General features: G+C 35.9%; 1 protein-coding gene across 4 annotated transcripts in view; it reads left to right on the forward strand.

Moving 5' to 3' along the window:
• Nucleotides 1–22,805, forward strand: part of adgrb3 (adhesion G protein-coupled receptor B3) — a 165,096-nt gene that overhangs the window by 63,273 nt on the left and 79,018 nt on the right. For 2 of the 4 annotated variants that reach the window (XM_042737387.1, XM_042737386.1), the window contains exons 3-5: nucleotides 14,622–14,732; nucleotides 17,737–17,898; nucleotides 20,977–21,141. In XM_042737387.1, coding sequence (XP_042593321.1) covers nucleotides 14,622–14,732; nucleotides 17,737–17,898; nucleotides 20,977–21,141 — 438 coding nt within the window. The remainder of the gene's footprint in view (nucleotides 1–14,621; nucleotides 14,733–17,736; nucleotides 17,899–20,976; nucleotides 21,142–22,805) is intronic. The other 2 variants (XM_042737388.1, XM_042737389.1) reach the window with 2 other exon arrangements.

Here is a 22,805-nt window from a genome sequence, read left to right on the forward strand (position 1 = left end):
GACACAGCCTGAAAATTATCCCTCATCAGTGTCGACTGGAGTTATGCAGGTTGGGCAGCCGACCAGTAATTATGCATGGACTATTTGCTATATCGATTGTAAATTAAGTAGTAATCAGCTCGTACATTAATTGATTCATGCACGCTTAACTCTTGTTCACTATTTTTGCAGATAAAAGTTACACCTATTAAATGTATATGCATCTTTTGGTATCTTGTTCTTTTCATTTAGCAATATTTGCAATATCTTCATCCAATGATTCAACAGCAAGCTTAAATAATGCAGAGAGAAAGATTGAAAGCTCTATCTTGTTTTCTTGAACTATGATAAAGGGCATGGTATATTTTTGCTGATTGTTTTGCATTCGGTGTTTTCAGAGCTCAAAATCACATAAAGCCTTCATTTGCTGTGCAAAACAGTCACTCACAGCTGATCAGATTCTGTGGGAGGTTCAGAAACTGCAGGTCGCATTTGTGGATGCCCTCACAGACTGTTACCCACAATGCATTTTGCTTAGCAGTAGGAGTAGACGAGAAAATATGTTGTGCGATATTCACAAACAAGAGAGGGATTGTGTGGGAGGGAAAATATGTTGTGCGATATTTTGAATAGAGAGAGGTTAGGTGGAATTTTAATGTATATGAGTTGATATCTTCTGTAGCTTGTAGATCATATAGCTACTAATTAACAGTGACAAAGTTATGCTTTTTTTTATTCCCTCAATGTAGACCTGGGATATACTGTGAAATGTCCACCAAATGAATACATGTTAATGCTAAAGAAAACATAACTTTATTGACTTTGCACAGGATACATTTTACTTTGTGACCAAAAATGTCTATTAAAAATATTTAGAGCATTTGAAGTGGAATCGTATTTGACAAATGCTAAGTGAAATGAACCTATTATGAATTTCTTGTTACATAAGAGATCATTTATGCTTCTCTCATGCATAATCTTCTTAACATTCGGCTCTTTCGCGATCACTACCATTAGCAAGCTGATCTCGCAAGCTCAGTCATTGCTCATGCTCCACATCAATAAACTGCCTGAGCACAATGCATGCACCTTTCGCAAACAGAAAAACAGTTCAATACGGCCCAGTAACAACAGATCTCATTTTATTTTAGCTATAAAACTGCAGCTTGAATAGTGGAAAAAAATATTAATGGATGGAGATATGTGACTGCAATTATGAGCAACGCACCGACCTGTTGTTAAAGCGGTGTTATCCATGCTTTCTGAAGGTGTTTTATCTTTTTATGAAATGCCAACTTTTCCGAGAATCTTTTGTTAATGTGATTCAATGGCACAGATTAGTATTTCGATGAATACTAGTCTGTGAGAATTCACAGACTACATAATGGTATCATGACATTTAAACATAATCCCAAGCAGTTGCCTGAGCTGCGGATCTATTCAGCCGCTTTAATGCTCCCATTGCGTTTTCATGAGCTTCGTCTATAATAAATCTGGCTGATTTATTTTGTGTGAATGTTTTAGGCACCTAAGTGAGGAGAAATGAAAATACTGAAAGCTGCGTATTTGCGCTGCATCTTATTGCCTCATTGACGTGCATTAGGCTGTGTAAGTACTGGTGGGCTGCATTCAAATGCACTTGTTTATTTTGTCAGGAAAACAGAATCGGGCCACGGCTCTCCCAGGCAGCCAGTGACGGAACTGGCATTGGGCGGTCTGAACTGTGTGTGGGTGTGCGGATATTCAAGATCATGTAGGCCTATGTGTCTCTCCCGGCAACAGGGCTTCTTCAGCAGCATCATAGACAACTTGAGAGTGCCATCTAGGTGCTGTATGTGGTACTGGCAGATGAGATCACTGTGAATGTCTCTGAACAGACTCCAAACTGAACAATACATTTTGAATTCATTTTTATCTTTTCCTTTTTTATTTATTGATGTCTGTAGTTATTTTTGTTATTATTATTGCCATTTTTTTTTATTCCTACCCCAAACTAAACAATACATTTAGCTTTTTTTATTATTTATTTATTTTTTTCTATAATATTTGCCTTATTTTTTTCCTTTTGAATTTCATTATTTTTCATTCTACATTCAGATGCTGGTAAATAGCCGATAAAAGGATTTGATCACCTTTGATGAATACATAATAGATCTATGCATAATTATATTTATATTATATCTTTATCTATAATATATGTCTATTTATTTGGACAGAAAACATTTTTAACAAGTTATTTTACATATTAGATTTTCATTTCTCATACTGTATTTCAAGGAGAACAAGCACTTTTAAGGGGCGAGATTGTCACTGTGTCCAAAATTGAATACTTTCCTACTATATAGTATGCAAAAAACAGTACAGCAATAGAGTAGTACACATCCAAATTCATAGTAGTTTAAAAAACAGTATGTGAAAGGGTTTAACACTTCCTTTTGGATTCTAAAGTGTGCATTCGATGGACGCTTTATTATCCCATGATGCCACGGGAGAGGATTTGTAAATAGCAGTTAGTAAGTTGGTAGGTCACATGAAAACATGGCGGGTGTATTTGAATTTAATTTATATTACCCATATTTATACTATATAGAAAGTACTTTTTTACACTTGTAAAGTTCCCAAATGTTGTACCTACTTAGACAGTATGCACCATTTGTCTAGGCACCATTAATATTATTGACGATCCTAATTCTTACACAAATGGATCAACACTCAAACTACTTTGCTTTAGTAATCTGCTGTTAACTACAGATGCACAGATGGGTGAGTTTGGGGCATATTTTTCTGCCTCCCTGCTGAGATTGTGTGTATGACTTTTTGGTCATGAGTGATATAAAAATGATTTTGCTGTAAGCTGAGCATGGGACATATTCAGACCTGATATTGGAAATGTAAAGTCACTGAACTATGAAACAGGGCCTATCTTTTACGTCACTCTGGCCAAAATCATTATAATGCCCAGTGTGCTGTATAAAATCTGTGTTAAGGGAGATGTGGCATTCTGTAAAAAGAGGCTTTAACAATTACATGCTTGATTCACCAGATTATGCTGATAATACACTCCTCTGAAATTGGCGTTACCCATAACACGGCTTTCATCTTCCAAACAAAACAACATTCAGTGCTCTTTGCAATCAACTCCATTCCTTTCTCTGTGAAGCCTGAAAACTGCGAGCCATCTCGGATTGATGTTGCCATCATGCTTCAAAGCATATGCCAGAATGCACCCAGCTTACACAGAAAGGTCGAGATGTGGCTTTTCATTGCTTTAAAGTGAGGAACTTTTTGCCTTTGCGTGGAACCTCTTATGAGCTGCATGGTGGACGGAGTTACATGATGAGATGACTAGCTCAGATCAGGGTTGTTGGAGACTGGGGTGGGCAGGAAAGAGGAGACTCATTTCATGCAAGGTTACACACATCAGTCAGTCAGACAGTCTGCTTCCTTGACTATCAGAGCACTCAAGCAGTATGTTTCACTTCTGGAGAGATAGTAAGATAAAGTTCTGCCTAAAGTGTCAGCTGTCTGTGAAGTGGGTTAGAGGATTACTGAACACTTCACTTAAAGGGATAGTTCACCTACAAATGAAAATACTGTCATTTAGTCACCCCACGTATGATTTTCTTTCTTCTGTGGAACAGAAATGCTACATTTTAGCTGCTATTTTCTTTGTAAGTGGAAGAGGATTGAATTGGTCAAGCTCTGAAATGTATCATAAAAAAGTAGTACTTTTAACAATTTATACACTACATTCCAAGCCTTCTGAAGGCGTATGATAGCTTTGTGTGAGAAATAGATTACAAAAGTTGTTATTCACTGAAAGTCTTCTGCTGACATGCAATTTTTAGTCCAAACCGTTCTAAATTGTAGTCTATTTTAGAGCTTAAGTGGAGGAAAAGAGCATTCTTCAAAAATTTAGTTTTTGTGTCAAGATGACATGAGAGTGGGTTATTAATATATATTTATATATATTGGGAAAGTTAAAAACAACATTTATTTGAAATGTCTTTACTGTCACTTTTGATCAATTACATTCTTGCTAAATAAAATTAGTATTTATTATTTTTTTTTTTTTTAATAATACATTCTTACTGACCCCAAACTCTTGAACAGTATGCTAATGGATGCAGTGAAAGAAACTTTTATTGTAAATATATTTAGGCCTATAATTCTTTCAATGGCAATAGGGTGTTTGTGAGTTTAATGAAAAGTAAATAATTAATTAAATCATAAAAATGTAAAATGCAAATAAGTTATTTTAAAATAACATCAATCAAAATAACCACTTACCCCAAAAAAATAATATTTGTTGACCTGCATGTAGTGTGACCATTAACCAATGTCAGAAAACCTGAACATGCAAATGTGATACTTAAGTATTAAAACATTTCTTTTAAAATCTCAGAAAATAACACAATGACAGTTTAAATAAAAATGTATGTGTTCATCAATCATTAGTAGTTGGTGCAATGTTGAAACACATATTTTTTGGGGGGGTATGATCTATTTATTACATTTTCACAACAGCAAAATACAAGCAAAAGGGAAAAAGAGAGAGAGAAAAATCATCAGGAAAGAAAATAAATAATAATTATACAAAAATATAACATACATACCCTCACCCAAACCACAGGCTGAGAGCAGTGTCCAATATTATACAGACAAACTGTATGTAACAATACAAACACAAATTGAAACAAAGTAGACATTAACTAGTCCAGGAAGTTGAAAGTGGTAACTGAAATAATAAATTAGGGAAAAAGGAAGGAGAAAAAAACGGGGGGGGGGGGGGATTGTTACTTGCAGCAAATATCTTGTACCTATATAGTGCTTATCTGGTACTTTCAGACTAATAATGTGGTGCAGAATGGGCAGGGGCAATCTATTCAATTAGATAGAATCAATAAATTATGAATAATCTGTTGCTATTGTGTGAATAATACGTAATCAATACAAAAAGTAACTATAGTCTGATTACGGGTATTTTAAAATTTAATTTGATCCAATTACAAGTACTTACTTTTTGGAATCTGATTACTTAATCCAGATTTCATGTAATCAGTTACTACCCAGCTTTGACTGCATATGTAATTACTTTTTTTTTTGAGTTTGATTAATTTATATTTATTTCATTTAGTTAGTTGCCATCTTAGGCAGCTTCCTATGTAGGCGGCAGGCAGCTCACTAGGTTTTGGAAGCAAGCCTGATTGTGGATCTGTCTTTTAAAAGGTCTGTGTGCTTGGAGGAAAATGTGTGTCAGTGTATATTGAAACAATATGAGGACGCAGGGTTTGTTGACTGGCAGGCCATTTGTCATTTGAACCTCATGATTTCTCTCACCTCCCTCCTCGACAGAAGGTCTGCGATCTGTGCCCATATGCTTTATTACTGTTATTATCATTGGCTGAATGAAATATTCACATGGTAAGCTGAACATAATGGATCATTGCGTGACGCTCCCTTAGACTGCAATTAATACTGCTCGCATTCTGCCGCAATTTTTTTAAGTAATTGGTCTGTACTGAAATTTTCTTGATATTGACGCCTTGAGAAATCTTTCGAGCAACCATGAATCTCATCTCCTCGCTGCAGCAGTTTTGTAACGATTGTATTTCAGCTCGCTTATTTGGCTTAAATCCCCGTGTCCCCAGCGTGGAGCATCAGCTCTATACAGCAAGCATTTTGGCTGAATTGAATGTGATTGCCAAAAGCGAGAGCAGTGGGCGGACAGTTCCAGTCGAAAAAAAAAAAATGTCCTCCCACCTTATGCTGTAACCCTTTCGAAAAGAATCGCTGAGTTATTTTTTTGAAGATTTTTTTCCACTTAAATCAAGGCCGAGCACAATTGCTCACCACAAAAGAGGCCTGAAATCTTCCAGAAACTTTGAAAGTACAGTATAATGTACGATGAGGAGTTAGGGAAAAAGGTGCAGACCTGTTTCTGAAAGAGCTATTCTCATCATGATTCACTGGCCATTAAATAATTCCAGGTGCATTCTGGGTTAACCAGTCAGAAGTGTGCCCTGAAAATGAGGTTTGTTTCTGTCTGTGGTGGTGGTTCCACGGTGCGAGATTTGTGATGGGGTGGGAGGGTAAATTGCTTGTCTTGAAAGAACTGAAAGTGATGTACGAGGCACAGCTTTGAAAGGTTCTTTAAGGTGTTGATAAATCTCTGTCTTCCCATCTGGCTGCTTTTAATCTGAGGTAGATGCCGGAGCACGAATGTTTCCTTTTTCTCTGTGTTGACAGGCCGGTTTACGCCAGAGTCGGTGAGTACTGCCTCGCATTCACTGCGGTAGACAAAATGGTTCCTTTAGAGGGAGGTTTATTTTTGCGGTAGGCCATTAAAAATAGATAAACCTATAAGCAAGACCTACAACCCAGACAGTGGGCAATCAGTTGTATTTTCTGATGGGGAAAAGGTTTGATTATGCATTCAACCCAAGAATTCATTTCAGCAAAATTTTAAGGCACCTATCAGCACTTTCTGAATTGCTGAAACTTAGGGAAATCCCTTCTAGTATAAAACCACAAAGTTTACATCACCAAAAGGATTTTTTTTTTTTTTCAATTATCCTGGAAAGAAGCTATAACTTCTACGGCTATCCTCTTCAAACACCAACATCTAACAGTCGTTGGATTTGTTGGATCATCGTGTTTTAAACAAACCCTGTTTTCACTGACTGAACATGTTTGATCTGCATTGCAGGTCTTGTTTAAGCAGTCTGGTACGATTTTTCAACAAACCCTGATGTAATCTGACAAAGTGAATAAATGTAAATGAATAGCATGTATAAGCTCTCACAGTGCTTCAACCTCCTCCATTTTGGCAATTACTGTAGAGGCATTTGAAATGTTGGTTTGAAACGTTTGTCGGAGCTAACGCTAATCTTATTAGCAGTCTATTGATGTAAAATAGAAGCCGCTGCTTTCTGGATGGAAACTTCGATGACACTGGCCATGTCTCACACCTCCCCCTCAAGCCTGACATGAGTGTGTTTCTCTTTGAGAGACGCCTACTATGAGAGCAGTGTATGATGTGGGTAGTAGTCATAGCGTTGAAGTTGCCCACTGGTTTTGCTCAATAATGTTGGCATGCATTATTAAATATTATCCTGTTGGAATTTCAGAAGGAAGATTTTATAATATTTTCTCAAATCCTCTCTACTCTAAGTAAAGTGTGCAGTAATAACTACTTGTACCACTGTACAACTCCATCAAATTACTATTTAATTTAATTTATTTTATTTTACTATTGTATAACAGTGTATCTGATTTTTAGGTTTTCTGACAATTGTTATTATTATTATTATTATTATTGTAAGCGTTAATTAAGTCTTATTAAATTACATTTTATACACACATTTTTTAGGTTTTCTAACTATTTTATTGATCTTTTATGGTCTACCTGATTCGTCATATTCAGTTATGTTTTGGACTCAAATTTGTAGGTTTTCTGACCGTTTTTTTTTTTTCTTGTATTTTTTATTTATGTTTTTTATTATTATTTTACTGTACTTTACTTTATATTTTATTTTATTATTTATTTTAATATTTTTACAGTGCGTCTGATAGTCAAAAGGAGTTCTCGATGGTGTTGAGCTGGCTATGATTTTCATATCCCATATGTAAAAAATGGTATTGTTCTGCTCCAGTGCTAGAGATTTGTGTTTCAGTTGTGTTGTTAAGTATCAACTTTTATCTCTGATGTTTCCTCTGTAATTTAAAAAGACAATTAAAAGCTAAAAATCTAATGAGACCAGGAGGCCACAGAGCAAAAGTATAGAGCAATAAAAACCATGTGGCATAGTTTACCATCATTTGGTGAAAGAAATGTGACTATGGGTATATATTTCAACACACATTTCCATTTGCTCTCAATTTAATCGTATTGCTCCCTGGGAGAGACAATTCAGATATTAAATTTAAAAAAAAATAATTCTCTTTCTTGGGAAATTTTGCACTTATTTCTCTCATCCAGAGAAATCATGAATTTTAACGACTACGGCTGCCATCTTCTCATAGTAAATCAGCATAACAGCTGCGAGGTAAAATCATAATTACAAAAAGGACACTGAGTTACAGAGTCCAAGATCAAATTCAGACTTGTATTGTTGTCAAGTGTATTATGCATAAATTTGTCTTAGTACAAGAACAAGTCATGTAGCCACGTCTGGGCTGTCACTGTTTGTAGCTGTAACCATATTGTCAGTAAATATTTCATAAAATAATGGACTTCATTGAATTTCACAAGGTCCTGTTTATGCCTCCGGTCTGCCGTTAAGCACCTCTCGCCCTAGGAAAACCATTCACAGAACATATTCTCAATAGCAAGAGCTTTTGGTGTGTTTTGCAAGATTACAGAGTGCAGAAGCAACCTTTTAAAACATCCAACCGACACTCTCCCTCTCTCTGGATCATTATCTTGTGTGAACATTCATCACTTCCCTCATTTTATGCAGGATTTCAACATCATCATAATTTAAAAGGCTTTCTGTGCTTTGAATATGTATGTTTCTCCTTCATGTATGACACTGGGAATGGATCTCGAGGCCTTTATGCATGTATCTTTTTCATGCCCCTTTCTCTTCATTTTTCCATCGGGTCTCCTACTCGCTCTTCTCTCCCCACCTCATCCACTTTCTCTCATTCTGGGTGTTTGGATAAAACAGCATCTCTTTTTTTTTTTTTTTTTTTGTCAGAACAAGTCTACATATAATTTAGTTGCTCTTTTGCCACGGCACAGAAAGCGAGCTGGAGTCTGAATCAGTCGGGTGAATCCCTTTAGACAGCATGTCCTCTATTTTTCAAGTCATTGTCAGAGTAAAGAGCAGAGCCATCCATTCCCATCTAGTGTGGATAGAGGGCCAGCACATAGATAGCTGTCTGCTTGGACTGTAATAAAGATAGCATGGATGCCATCTATCATGAGTTGCAACTTTGGAAGATGGCACAAAATTCTTGCTGTTCCAGCATCAGAAGCCGAACATTTGGGCTGAGCTTTGTGCCTCTGGTTCATGTTTGATCACCACAGCTGCTGTGGGCCACTGGCTTTGTTCTGACAGCACCCGTACTGAACCTCCGATGGAACAAAGGACAGTGGTAGCTGCAGCTGAGTTTTCTTGAACCATAAATCAAGCGAGGACTGTTTCTCTTTTTTTTTCTTTTTATTGTGGCCTGCATCATCTCACAGGATGTTTTTTCTTGGTAGTTCAGGACCTCGAGAGCTTCTTTATATCAAGGTAAAATCAGCACACAGGTCACACCAAACAAGCATACAAATAAATAAAGAGCCATATAAGTAATAACTATGCCAAGAGTGAAATGATGTTTGTTTCTTCAACTGTTGGAACTTATATCTCAAGCTCTTGATTTTTATTAAAGCAAGTAGAGTTATATGCAGGTCACATTAAAATTGTCTCTGAAAAAGTTCATCATTTAGTTCTACGACAAAGATTTACAATAATAAACTATATATATATATATATATATATATATATATATATATATATATATATATATATATATATATATATATATATATATATATATATATACACACACACACACACACATATAGGGACAAGGTTAAAATTTTGTCCAAAAACTGTATAGTAGCATATATGCCTAAAATAACAATCATTGTTAAAGTATTTAAATTATGATTAAAGTAATAAAGTATTTAAACATTAAATATATATATATATATATATATATATATATATATATATATATATATATATAATATACAAATTTTTTTTTTTTTTTTTTTTTAATCTCCATGAGCCAAACTTTATTTATTTATTTATTTATTTATTTATTTATGAGCGAAAATGCATATTATATTTCCCAAAATATGTCCTTTTGTAATCCAACAATGTTGCACCAGTTTTTGCTTTTCATATTTTTAAAGTTATTCGAAAGTTATACTTGGTTACCAAGGAGACAGCAGTGTCAGTAAAGAACATCTTGAGATGAAATATGAGAAATGTGAGGTGTGAAGACAACAAAGGAAAAGCAAAGTAAATATCACTTGTGAACAGATTTTTTTTACTATGTGTCATTTGTAGTGAAGCTGTAATTTTGACAAATCATGTAAAAAGTGTGAAAAAAAAAGCTTTTTTAGGACACATAGAGCACTAGCTATGGAATTCTTAACGAGACAAAGGATTGGCAATTTAATAATAATAATAAAAGTAATTTCCACCACAAAATGAGTGGTGACTTAGTGGGAGCGACAATAGGACAATTTTTTTGAGTGACATATGTATATTTTTTTGATAGACGATATTAAAATTTTTTTCCATGACAAAATAAGTATGATTATGACACATTTATCCACTGTTACTAGACGCAAGTACCCATATTTGAAACACCCTTATTTGTAGTGAACAGTTCCGTCTAACAGATTTACTCTCTCAGAGCAAAGGTCTCATGCGCGGTGACACCGGCTAAAGAGCTCTGTATTCTTCACACTTCAGACCTCACAGCTGCCTTGATTACAGCTTTCAGTAGCACCTCTTGTTGATGTTTGGGATGTGTTTGATGACCTCTTCATCAGTTGGGTGATATTTGTGGTTTAAGCTCTGTGATGCTGCGCTCACTGTAAACTCACAAAAATGATACAAAACTGTCCTCACTTGATTTCCAAACAGATACATATTATGAACATTTATAATCTTTAAATGTATGGCAGTACTCATAGGCAATGCTGAAAAGCGATGTGACCCTTTAGTTGATCTGGAAAATTCCATCATAATGTAGATCTTGTAATCTGTTAATTGAAATGAATTACAAATAAATTAAACATTTCAATATAACTGCAAACACAGCTCTCAATCCTGATTAATAATGCAAGTAGGCTTTAATTTATCTGTGCATGTGATTTAAAATTTAGCAAAACAGTGTTAACATTAAATAACAAGCTCTATTAAAATACTGCTAATCTTCCACATAAGTGATATTTGCTATATGTGATTGACTATTAGCATCATTTTCTTGACATTTCACTGACTTATAAGTGTTTGCTGATGGAAAGCAAAATACCATGGATCTACACTAATGAATCCCTTTTTAAATAGTTATTTTAACTTTTTTTTCTTCCCCTCTCTATCTCTGACTCACTGTTGCCATGGAAACGTTCCATTGTAGAAGTGATGCTAAAGGATTCATTATGTCTGTAGAGAGTTTGTTATTCTTCCATTGAACAATTGAGACTCAATCAATGTAGCCTGATATAGCTTACTGTCTCTAATGCGAATGTCTCTTTCTGACGACATGGATGCATTTTCTGTGATACCGAAGTATATTGCTTGTGTCCCAAAATATATTTTGTCATTTCTGCTGAAAAGACCAGTATAAACCAGCCTGGCTTGTTTTATTTATTTATTTATTTATTTATTTATTTATTTATTTATTTATTTATTTATTTATTTATTTAGGATAACCGTGGAACTTAATAAGCTAATTAATGAAAGTATATACTGATGACCATACTGATCTTTTCAGCTGAGAAAATGAAGATGATAGCTTTCAGTTATCAAAGGTACAAAAGTATCCTGGTGTTAAAGGGACAGTTCACTCAAAAATGAAAATTGTTATGCTTTACTCATTGGTCATGTCGTTCCATACCTGTGGGGCTTTCTTGTGCAAAACACAAAAGAGGATATTTTGAATTTCCAACATAGTATTGGAAACCATTGATTTTCATTGTAGAAAGAAAGTCATACAGTTTTGAAAAGAGATGAGGGTGAGTGAATCATGACAGAATTTTGAGATTACCTTAAGAGTTATTTTCAATTCCCCATTATATAGTAAATTTATGTCTGCTTTGAAATATGTGGACATTTTTTGTCTGCAGCCACCTGAACAAATCAAAAACCAAAAAGTATTCTTCAAATCTCTTTATTCATCATTGTGTAAATATAAATCTGACCAAATCATTTAGTAACATTTGAGATTGTATTCCACTTATGGTGTAAGTTTTTATCCATTCATTTTTCTGTTTATTGGCTGATTTCTACTAGACAAAATGTTCTCATATTAAAGTAATACTTCACTCAAAAATAAAATGCTCTCTTTTTTTACTCATGCGCTTCCCTTGTTACACCAAGTGACATCAAGTTTTCTTGACCCTGCATCAGAAGGTGTCATATTTGATTTGAGAGCTTGCAGAGTTTATGTTTTTCAGTGAGAAATGACTCAAATTAAGTCTATTCTTCAAACAAAGCTATATCGGAAAACTTCAGATGACTTTGAATATATAGCACAGGAGATTATTGTCCACTTTTATGATGCTTTTTTTTATATCAGAGCTTGACAGCACAGCAATGCTGGTATTCATTCAATTTTAACCTTTTGTGTTCCGAAGAAGAAGAAAAAGTCAAATGGGTTTGGAATAACATGATGACAGAATGTTCATTTTGGGCGAGATACACAATTAAAGCAACAGTCCACCCAAAAAGAAAATTTGCTGAAAAATCCAAGATTTAGATTAGTTTGTTTCTTCATCGGAACAGAAATTAAGCATTACGTCACTTGCTCACCAAAGGATCTTCTGTAGTGAATGGGTGCCGTCAGAATGAAAGTCCAAACAGCTGATTAAAACATCTCAACAATCCAGTCCATCAGTTAATGTTGTGTGAGGTAAATATTTGTGGGGTATTAACTTAAAGCATTGCTTTTGGCCAAAATACGAGTCTATAATCCATAATAACGCTTCCTTCAGTGACAAAGTACATACGCTGTTGTCCTTTCACATCAAAACCCCCCCCACATATTTGTTTGGAATTGTTTTGGGCTGTTTTCACTTGTAAACAGTGCTTGATCTGTACATATTTCTCTCCTAATTAGACAAGATGACTTTTTCACTGGAAAAAGCTGTATAATGGATAGAGGACTTGTATTTTAGCCAGAAGCAATGGTTTGAAGTTAAAAACATCTTAATGATGGGTTTATTTTAAACACGTAGCTTTTTGCTTCACAAGATGTTAATTGATAGACTGGAGTCATGCAGAGTATTGTGCTGTTTTATCAGCTCTTTGAGGATCAGCTGTTTGTCAGCGAATCACTACAGAGGATCCATTGCTGAGCAAGTGATGTAATGCTACAATTCTCCAAATCTATTCCAATGAAGAATCAAACACATTTTCAGCAAAGTTTCATTTTTGGGTGAACATGCCAGGACTGAAGTAGAAAAATGTATAAAATTCCTTATTTATTATCCCTACACACATTCCCACTTGTAACATCTTCAAATGTAGTTCCAGTGTGGCATTAATAAAAATGTGTTGCTTGAGGACAGCCCCTTGACACCCACACTAACAATGTTTTTGTGACTTATGTTGCAGTGTGACATTGCTATGATTTATACAGTATGTTATGTTCTGTGGTCATGGACGAGGCAGTGCTTTGAATTTGAATTTTTTTTTTTTAAGTTGTACTGGACAAAGCAGAAAGGGAGTGGGGAAATGCTCTGGGCCCACCTGGGTCAAGGACAGAGCCATAAACATGTATATGACCAAATGGCTCTTTCAGCCGCAGGCCTGAAGTCTTCTATAACTGCATTATACTCAGTGCAGCTTTTAAATACAGAGCCTTTCACCTCAAAGCTTTTCTTCTCGCTGTTGTAACATCAAGGTTTCTGTATACTTCTGGCATTAAAAGACTTGAAGTAAAAGACATCGCTCCTTCTTGTACCTCTCACATCAGTGAAGTAATTCCCAATTAGCAATGGAAGCATGGCTGCGTCTTATTGCTTTTAAACTGTTTCAACTCTATCTATGAAACATGCATTGAAAACAAGACTGCAACCCCCTAAAGATGCTTTGTACATGGATTGAGATGAGTAAAAATAGAAAGAGGTTTCAAAAAGCAACCATGCTAGGCTGTACGAATCAGGACACTGTATTTGTTTCTGACAAAACAGTTTTATTGAATTAATTGATTATGATAAGAAGAAAGAGAAATTAGCCATATTGTTTTGCTGAAAAGAGTGTAATTAATCCAAAATGGGTGATACACAGCTTAGCATACAATTGCGAGATAATTCATCTTTTGATATTCTGTTAGATATAACAGCACGTAATTCCTTTACTAATTCTGGGTCTTAACTAACTAATTATTCCAAAAGCCTGGATCTGTTGCAGGCACTGTGGATCAATCTAGCATGTCCATGACACCCCCCTTCCCTCGCCACCCACCTTCCTTCCTCTGTGGCTTTCCAATGGCTTACACATTTTCCTTTCTCTTTTTTATCCTTTCTTTTTTGTTTGTTTTCGGGAGGGGAGGGGTGGAGGTTAATTCAACGTCTTGTTAAAAAGCCTATGTAAGTTGATTTTGCATGTGTTTCTATGTGTCATAGCTGTGCTTCTAAGCTCAATTAATGCTCCCAGCTCACCACTGATAAACCGTTCTGTGCACTGTTCTTTGCTTTTCTAGATAGGCTAAAGCTAAAAGACAAGAGTGGCAAGTTAAATAAAGCTGTCCATGTGTGATATACTTTTATTTTGTTTTAAAACCATGTACTGCGAGCCACCTCTACGTTCCAGAATTGTGCTAAGCTCTTTTTTCCCTTTTCTCTCTCTCTTTCTGAAGATTTTGTATCAAAGCCTAGTTTTCATGAACCTCTATTCTGTCCCTAGAATATGGAATGATCGGAGAACATACTGTAAAAAGTCAGCGGCCAAGATCAGTACATGACACAAAGGGCCTACAGGAGCGAGATGAATCTGCTAAATTTATGGCACAAACTGGTAATACAATAGTTATGCTTCTTTCCTTTCCTATGTAAACTAAACTTAATTTTCATCTTAAGTCACTTGCATGCTATCTTCTGTACTGCACCTTTAAGTGACAATGTTTATTTATCATATTTATTTTTTGTCCCTCTTCCACTTGGTTAATGCGTTTAGGAAAAACAACAGAATTGGCCATTTCTGCAAACTGACACCATACTCAATTGGGCTTCTGGTTTCTATTTGTTTTTGACAGTTTTTATGACTTTTTGAAGCACTAAAAGCAATAAATATAAACCAGACTTGTTAAACCTGAGATTAATTGCATGGCAATTAAATTGTTAACATATAACAGTAAACATCTGTGGTTATCCAGCTGTTTAGAGATGAAATAACCCTGATATATTACCTTTTAAAGTGCCAAAAAAACAAGGCCTATAGAAACCTGAAGATGTTTCTCTTTCTTTTCCTTTGCTTTAATTTCCCTGTTTTTCTTTTTCTTTTGTTTGTTTCCTGCATGAACTCTATATGATCTGTAGCTATTATGGGGAGGGACGTTTAAGTTTTGCACCTTTTTGTATATTTGTGACATTTGTGTAGCACTTAACATCTTTTAAGTTGCAAATCATTGTGCATACTTAACCTTAACAACCTTGTTTCCATTCCAATCGGTCTTTTATGTGTTTATTTATTTCCATTTAAAATCTGAACAGAATGTCATTCATCCTGCATTTAGTTTCTCATTTTCAGATTGTCTGAGTTGTTGTACCACTTCATCCAGAGTTGATCCACCTTTCAATCTAATCTAATCGCTGAGAATGGCAGAGGAAATTGTCCATATGTACCCAAGGTCATTGCCAGTTGAATCTCTGGAAGTTAGTACAAACAAACAAATATTGAGTCTACAAGCAACCAAAAAATGTTGCGTATATTTTGAGCATATAAACCTAAATTATTTCATTCTCATTAGACTTTAACTGAACTGTTTAAATGGGACTTGATAAATGATAAAAAATAAAACTAAACAAAACTTAATGATTCTAATTATTTGTTGATTAATATTAAAACATTAAAACTTTTCCTTTTGCATACTATCCCTTTATTCAGCATCACATTGCAATTGGATTGTTATATTGTGGATATTGATAACGTGCTTTTAGGGAGACAGTTTTCCAGATGTCTTATTAGTGCTTGGTCTGGCCATGCAATTGCTCATTGGGAATTACAGGCGATCCAGAGTGCAGTATTTAGTGAACAGATATAAAACACAAAGCTAAGCTCTATGTGTTTGCCAGAAAGCAGCCTATGCTTTTAAATCAACCATTATAACAACTTTATATAGGAATCATGTATTCTAATTCTGGCAAAGAATGCCAGTGATTGAATTGACATTACAGTCTGTAAATCATAATGTTTCCAGTTCAGAACCATAATCAGATGGAACTTCTAACAGCTTTGGTTGTTTGGATTCAACATAGAAAGCTCTTCCATCAAGTGATTCTCAAATGTGACCAGCGCTACCGAAAATTGCTGTGATCTGCTGAATACAGAATGTCCCCTTTTTTCTTGACAATCTCCAATTCTAATTGATTTTGCTTCAAAGAGACAAAAAGCTTTAGCATAAATCCAGGAGATGTGAGATCTAAAAGAGTGAAGCACAGTCTAGACTGAGGGCCAGAGGTCTGTTCTTCTGTGCAGCTGTAGTTAGTAGAAAACTAACCCTCATCAAAGATCATTCTCTAACTTTTAGAAGCCATGTTGCATGCATTCTGCATAGTTTATCATATTTTATATATTTCATCTATTAGTTTTGTTTGCCTTTTTCCTTTCAGTTTATTCCATCTAATTGGTTGCATGCATGATTTTAAAGTATAAATATGAAGTTAAACCTTAGTATTTTTAGGATGCTAATATAATAAAAGCCCCCATTATGATATCTATTTTGTGGCCACACAGTAAAATGGATATGATCCTGCTTTGAATATGCATAAATGTATTAATCATTCATAAATTAGGATTTTTAATGTTTTTATTGTGATCTTTCAATGTAATCTTTTAATATATTTGTAGATTGTATTATATTTCATGCCAGTACCAGGACAAGTTTTCTCATTTGCGCTCCTGGAAATCTTCCTTCCTGCAGAGTTTAGCTGTCTGAAACCAAAGCTAGATGTCTTGCTTCCCAGTCAGTCAGTGATTTAACTGACAGCATGTCCATATGAAGGTACTTCCTAAGGAAACCGGTTTGAAACCGCACCATGATGTCAAGTCTTACGATCTAGAACAAATTCAAGTGAGCTTAGAGATAATCAAATGAATATGTAATGCTTTTTTCTCAACTGAAATAGAATTGTAGCTTAAGTTTTAAACTATATCACCATGAGTTATAAATTATATTTATAAACTAAACTTTCAATTGCTCTGTCAGACATCATTTTTATTCCTTTAAACAAATGCAAACAGAGGATCATGAGAAATGATTAGGGACAGTTCACCCAAAAATTCTGTCAGCATTTATTACCCTCATGTCATGTCAAACCTGAACTGACTTTCTCCTGTGAAACCTAAAAGAAGATATTTTGAAAAATGCCTCTTATTTAATTATTTTTTTTGTCCATAGAGTGAAAGTCAGTAATGTCAAGCGTTGTTCTGAAATGCATTTTATGGACAAATCGGCTGAAACATTCTTTAAAATGTAAGAAAGTCATACAGATTTGAAATGACCTGATGGTGGGTAAACGAAGACTCAACTATTCAGACTAATTCTGATTAACTGAAAACTTAGTAGACATTATGTTATATGAAAGATATTATGAAAGTTATTCAGGCAGGATCATATCCAATAAACTGTATAAGATGCTCCTTTTGAGCTTGTTCCAATTGCTCTTGGAGCCTTTAAGATGTACTGTGGCTTTTTAGTGTGTAACTTAGTGAGGCCCCTTCTGCTCCTACTGGCTCCACCCCCTCGGGGTGTCACATGACCATGTTACTGCTTTTAACTGGTGTCACCCTTCTCCTACAGGTGACCCTGGTGCTGAGGAGTGGTCCCAGTGGAGCTCTTGCTCAGTTACATGCGGTCAAGGGTCGCAGGTGCGAACCAGAACATGTGTCTCACCTTACGGATCACACTGCAGCGGCCCTTTAAGAGAATCCAGGGTGTGCAATAACACTGCCCCCTGCCCAGGTAGTGTTAGTCACAGACACTGGACTGTCCTTAAGAAACTGTATCTTTCATCATTCAGGGCAAGAAAATTGCTGTCATTATTTGTTTATTTGCTTTCATTGCTTCACTTTACATTTTTTATGTTAAAGGTATTATTATTTTCATAATTATTAGTGATCTTTGTGTCTGCTTTGATTTTTCCAGTTGTGTATTTGGTCATTCATCTTGCCATGTGTTGGTTTTATGTTGCTCCTTCACTTTTTTCATGTTCCTTTTCTCAATGTATGACTTAGCCAAGCGTTTTATACAATTCCAACACAAGCCTTAATCAAACACAAAGCGAAACTTGTTAGAAGAGTGTTTGTTGGTGCATGTAGAAGAAAGGGAAAAAAGACTAATCTATCCCCCTGTGGGCAGAAAAACAAACTGAATTACCCTCTTGTTTTAAAATCTTTAATTACTGGAGTTATCGACCTTTAATTCATCATTTTCGGAGGTGTCATCTTAATGGAGTTGGGCTCAACGATACTTCAGCACCATTGAACTTGCTGTCAAAGTGAAAAGTAAAAGTGTGGCGTGAAGAGAGGCTTTTTGTTGTTTTCCCTTCATCACAAGCTCGGAAAATGCAGTTCAGCTCTTTTAAGACTTTTGGTATCGGTAAATTAATGCTCTTTACATGTTACCTCAGCAGCATTGAACTTATGTCACAAGCTAACTGGATTTTTATTTTAAGTAAAAGGGCATGAAAAGAGACTCGTTTTGTTTACACCATTAGCTCTAAAATGGCAATTCAGCTCTTTTAAGACTTTTTATATGGCCGAATCAATGTGGTTTACACAGCATTATAGATATATAGCCTTTCCCTATGCTATGAAAAATATACAGGCATATCTCACTGACACATATGCTTTCATAGTTTCACATAGATAAATCATTATTGTTAGCTTTAATAATTTGGTTTATAAACAGTAATCTGTTATAAAAGTAACTAAGGCGCTAAAACGGCTATGAAATTTCACTTTTTGCTTACAGTCAAGGGAAGGATTTATGTATGTTGCTAATTAACTTTCCTGAACATAAATTTAAGCAACTTTAATGGAACTGCTTTGCTTCCAAGATTAAAAATGGTGTTCACATTTCCCATTGAGTGCAGAATTTTTTAAACCAACTGAAAAAAGCTTTTCAGATCAGTTTGGTGTTGAAAAAGGCTTGAAGGCACATATAAATGACATAAGGCTAGAACAGAGCTTAAGGGATTGGAAATAAGACCACCATGTCTCTTGAATGCTCAAATAAAACCATTTATTCCCCCTCTGGAGTAGCTTGGACAGCAGTCTAATTGAGCACAACATTGCTTTTCTTTTGAGGGTAACCTTTATTTACATCATTTTTACTGTGTTATGCGGCAAAATAAAAGCATTAGGAAAATAAGTTATGTACTAGTACACAAGGCTTTCACGCTATGGTCTGTGTTTTATTGTTTGGGAAAGTTTATATATTCGGCTGCATATATAGAGGAGTTCAACATAAAGGTTAACTCATCCCAGCTTATCCACGGTCCCCTATGGACATATTTTGAGACAAATCAAACAGTACACTGGTTTTATGAGGGGTTGAAAAATGAGGCAGTTTATTTGAAATGCCTCAAATGGTGTTTGTTTTCCTTTTTTTTTTTTTTTTTTTTTTTCATTGAATATCAAGTGGCGATCCAACAAAATACATAAAAGTGAACAAAAATGTACTTAAAGGAAATCATTTTGATATAGTGAAATAAACCAAAATAATATGGCTGAATAGAAGAATTGGCTAAATATTTTTTTTTTGTCTTGGGTAGTTTTGTTCTTGGTTTTCATTGATAAGGGGATGTCAAATAAGCTGACCATGCTGGCATACCAAAACTTAAACTACCAGGCAATAAGGTCAATATTTTTTTTTTTTTTTGTAATACATTTTGAAAGAAGTCTCTTATGCTCACCAAGGCTTAAAAGTAGAGAAAATCTGTATTATTGTGAAATATTTTGACTATTAAAAACAAATGTTTTCTATTATTATGTTTTAGAATGTAATTAATTTTTGTGATGGCAAAGCTGAATTTTCAGTAGCCATTACTCCAGTCTTCAGTGTCACATGATCTTTCAGAGATCATTATAATATGCTGATTTGGTTCTTAAGTGACATTATTATCAATGTTTAAAATGTGGAAACCAAAAATATGAAGCATCTTTACTGAATAAAAATATTAATTTTTTTGGTAGCTTAAAAATAAAATTGCACAAAAAATGCAGTAGAACTGGATCTATAGACTTTGTAGACAACAAAAATGCTTTTTTTTAGAAACCTATTTATTTTGCTATTGCAACTGCACTGTTATGTAGTTAGTATTTAGAACATATTCTGCTGAAAACTACTCATCTAGTCCATCCGCATACCTTTAAATAAAGTAAGAACAATGGCATATATTTGGTGGCATCACCTCTTATCCCCTTATAGATGAGAGTCCAACAGCAAGTAAAAAAGCTTCCTGTTAATGGCAAAGTCATTGAGCTGGTTTTGCAAAGGCCGGCTTTCCATGAGTGCTTCAACGAGAGTTTGTTTTTAATTAATGCTCTTTGAGTGGGATTGGAGTTTTCATTATACAGTAAGAGCATTAGAGAGGGGGATTTGACGTTTGGAGGGGAAACGGTGCCCAGCAGTCTTGACACTGATGACTGGATTAAGCCCCAGTAAGTGCGCTCAGAACGTACACCTGGGACTTTGATAAGTATGCTAAGAGAGCCGAGACGAACTCAGCACGGCAGCGGGAGCCCTTCCGGCATGTCTTTCATCATGCTAAGACAAAAGAATGTCATCAGCCGTGGTACTCGGGATGGGGGTGGAGTGGTATGGGATTTGGAAAGGTAAATTGTAAAGGAAAGGGGAAATGATGCAGTTGTTTGGATTCATTGCGGCTGTGTAACAGCTGTTGATAAACAGGCTCGCTGAGTCGGTGCTGGAGGTGTTTCGCTGCTGCATTTGAATGAGGCTGTGTGTGGGTGTGTGGGTGTGTGTGCATGCCGTCAGCGGTGTGTATGTGTCTTAACTCTTGTCCTCTGTTGGCAGTGCACGGTGTGTGGGAAGAGTGGTCTCCGTGGAGCCTCTGCTCTTTCACCTGTGGGAGGGGTCATCGCACCCGCACTCGGATGTGCACTCCACCCCAGCACGGAGGAAGAGCGTGTGAGGGACCCGAGACCCAGAGCAAACTCTGCAACATTGCCCTCTGCCCAGGTCTGTGTGCTTCAGATGCACTGCTTTCTCCCATCCTCACATCTCATCTCAACTCAACTTTCTTATCTTGCCTCACCTTATCTGTTCTCATGTTTCTTTTCTCCTCTTGTCTCTAACTTTCTGTTCCGATCTGCATCTGTTCTGTCTTCTCATCTCATTTTGTCTCATCTTGTCTGTGCTCTTCTTTTCTCATCTTGCATCTTCTCATCCCTTCTTGTCTTATATCATCTGTGTTCTTCTCCTCTGTTATCTTCTTTTACCTCTCCTGTTCTGTTTTCTTGTCCTCTCTTCTCTTTCATGTCTCAATTGTGCTCTTCTCTTCTCATTTTGTCATATCTCCTTCCCTTCCCTTCCCTTCCCTTCCCTTCCCTTCCCTTCCCTTCCCTTCCCTTCCCTTCCCTTCCCTTCCCTTCCCTTCCCTTCCCTTCCCTTCCCTCTTTTGTTTTGTACTCTTTTCTTGTACTCTGTTCTCTCTTCTCATCTTTTCTCTTAAGTTGCCTCATTTCTAAATTTTTATCTAATTTTGTCTTCTTTACTCTTCTCTTGTTTCCTATACTTGTCTCATATCTCCTATCATCTCATATTTTCTCTTGTCTCAAATCTTTTCTAGCCTTTTTTCTTCTCCTCTTGTCTTTCCTTTGTCTTCTCTTCTTTTCTCATCTTGTCTCTCTTCTCTACTGAGTCATTCTCTCTCTTTTCTGAATCCGATGCCTCTGTGTGTCCCCTGAGCCTCTTGCTTTTCTAGCCGTTCTCTAACCGTAATCAGTTTTGTTGTAAATTGAAGACCACTCCACTAATTTGGATGCGGTTGTGAGCCACTGTCCTCTGAGAATGATTTGGTGGAATTAGGCCTGACATGGATGCCCCTCAATGTTTGATCCCGTCTATAAAGAATCAAAGCTCATCTCACATGGAGGTGGCTCTGGGGAGTAAGCAGCAGCTGCCAGTGGTGGAACATTACAGGATCAATTACGGAATAGTTTATTACATGAGACAGAGAGGGAATGGATGCGCTCACAAAGCTTCTTGGCATGTTGAAAGCAACCACGTGTGGCGTGCAAAAAAATCTGCAAGGCTGAGAGAAATGCTATTTTAGACTCAACCTACTATAGAGCTGAAGTGAAAATCACATAAATGCAATTGCCTGTGAATGATAGCCACTTAGAGTTTCTATACACTGTAGATGGGTAAGTACTGTAACACATTGTCTAATCTTGGTTAGCTTTGTTGGTCTCATGCTTTAAAAGTCTCATCCCATTCAGTGAAAAAAAAAGAAGCAATTAGCCCCTCTTTACACCTCTGTGTTGTGTTTTGTAGCATCAGCTCACTCAGAGCTTGCGCTGTTGCCAAATTCTGGCTTGCATATTTTGGTCTGAGTCTTTTAAAGTTGACCTCAGAGTTCAGGTGTGATGAAAAGCCTCCACTGTTTTCAACAAATTTCTTCTGGATTGAGAGTGAAACGAACCACAAGCCCAGAATATTCACTATAGGAGTAGCTTTTACTGGGTCATGCTGGCTAGTTAGTGAGCTATCTAAGGCACTCGGGCAGTATTATTACCTCTTTCCCTGAGGCTAATGGGGTTATTCAGGCTGACAGTAGCCCTAATTCCAAATGTATGTGATCTTTTTTCTTTCTTTCTTTCTCTTTCTGTTTCATATATCAT

This window comes from Cyprinus carpio, chromosome B13 (genome assembly GCF_018340385.1).
Source record: "Cyprinus carpio isolate SPL01 chromosome B13, ASM1834038v1, whole genome shotgun sequence".
In the NCBI taxonomy this organism is placed as follows: Eukaryota; Metazoa; Chordata; class Actinopteri; order Cypriniformes; family Cyprinidae; genus Cyprinus; species Cyprinus carpio.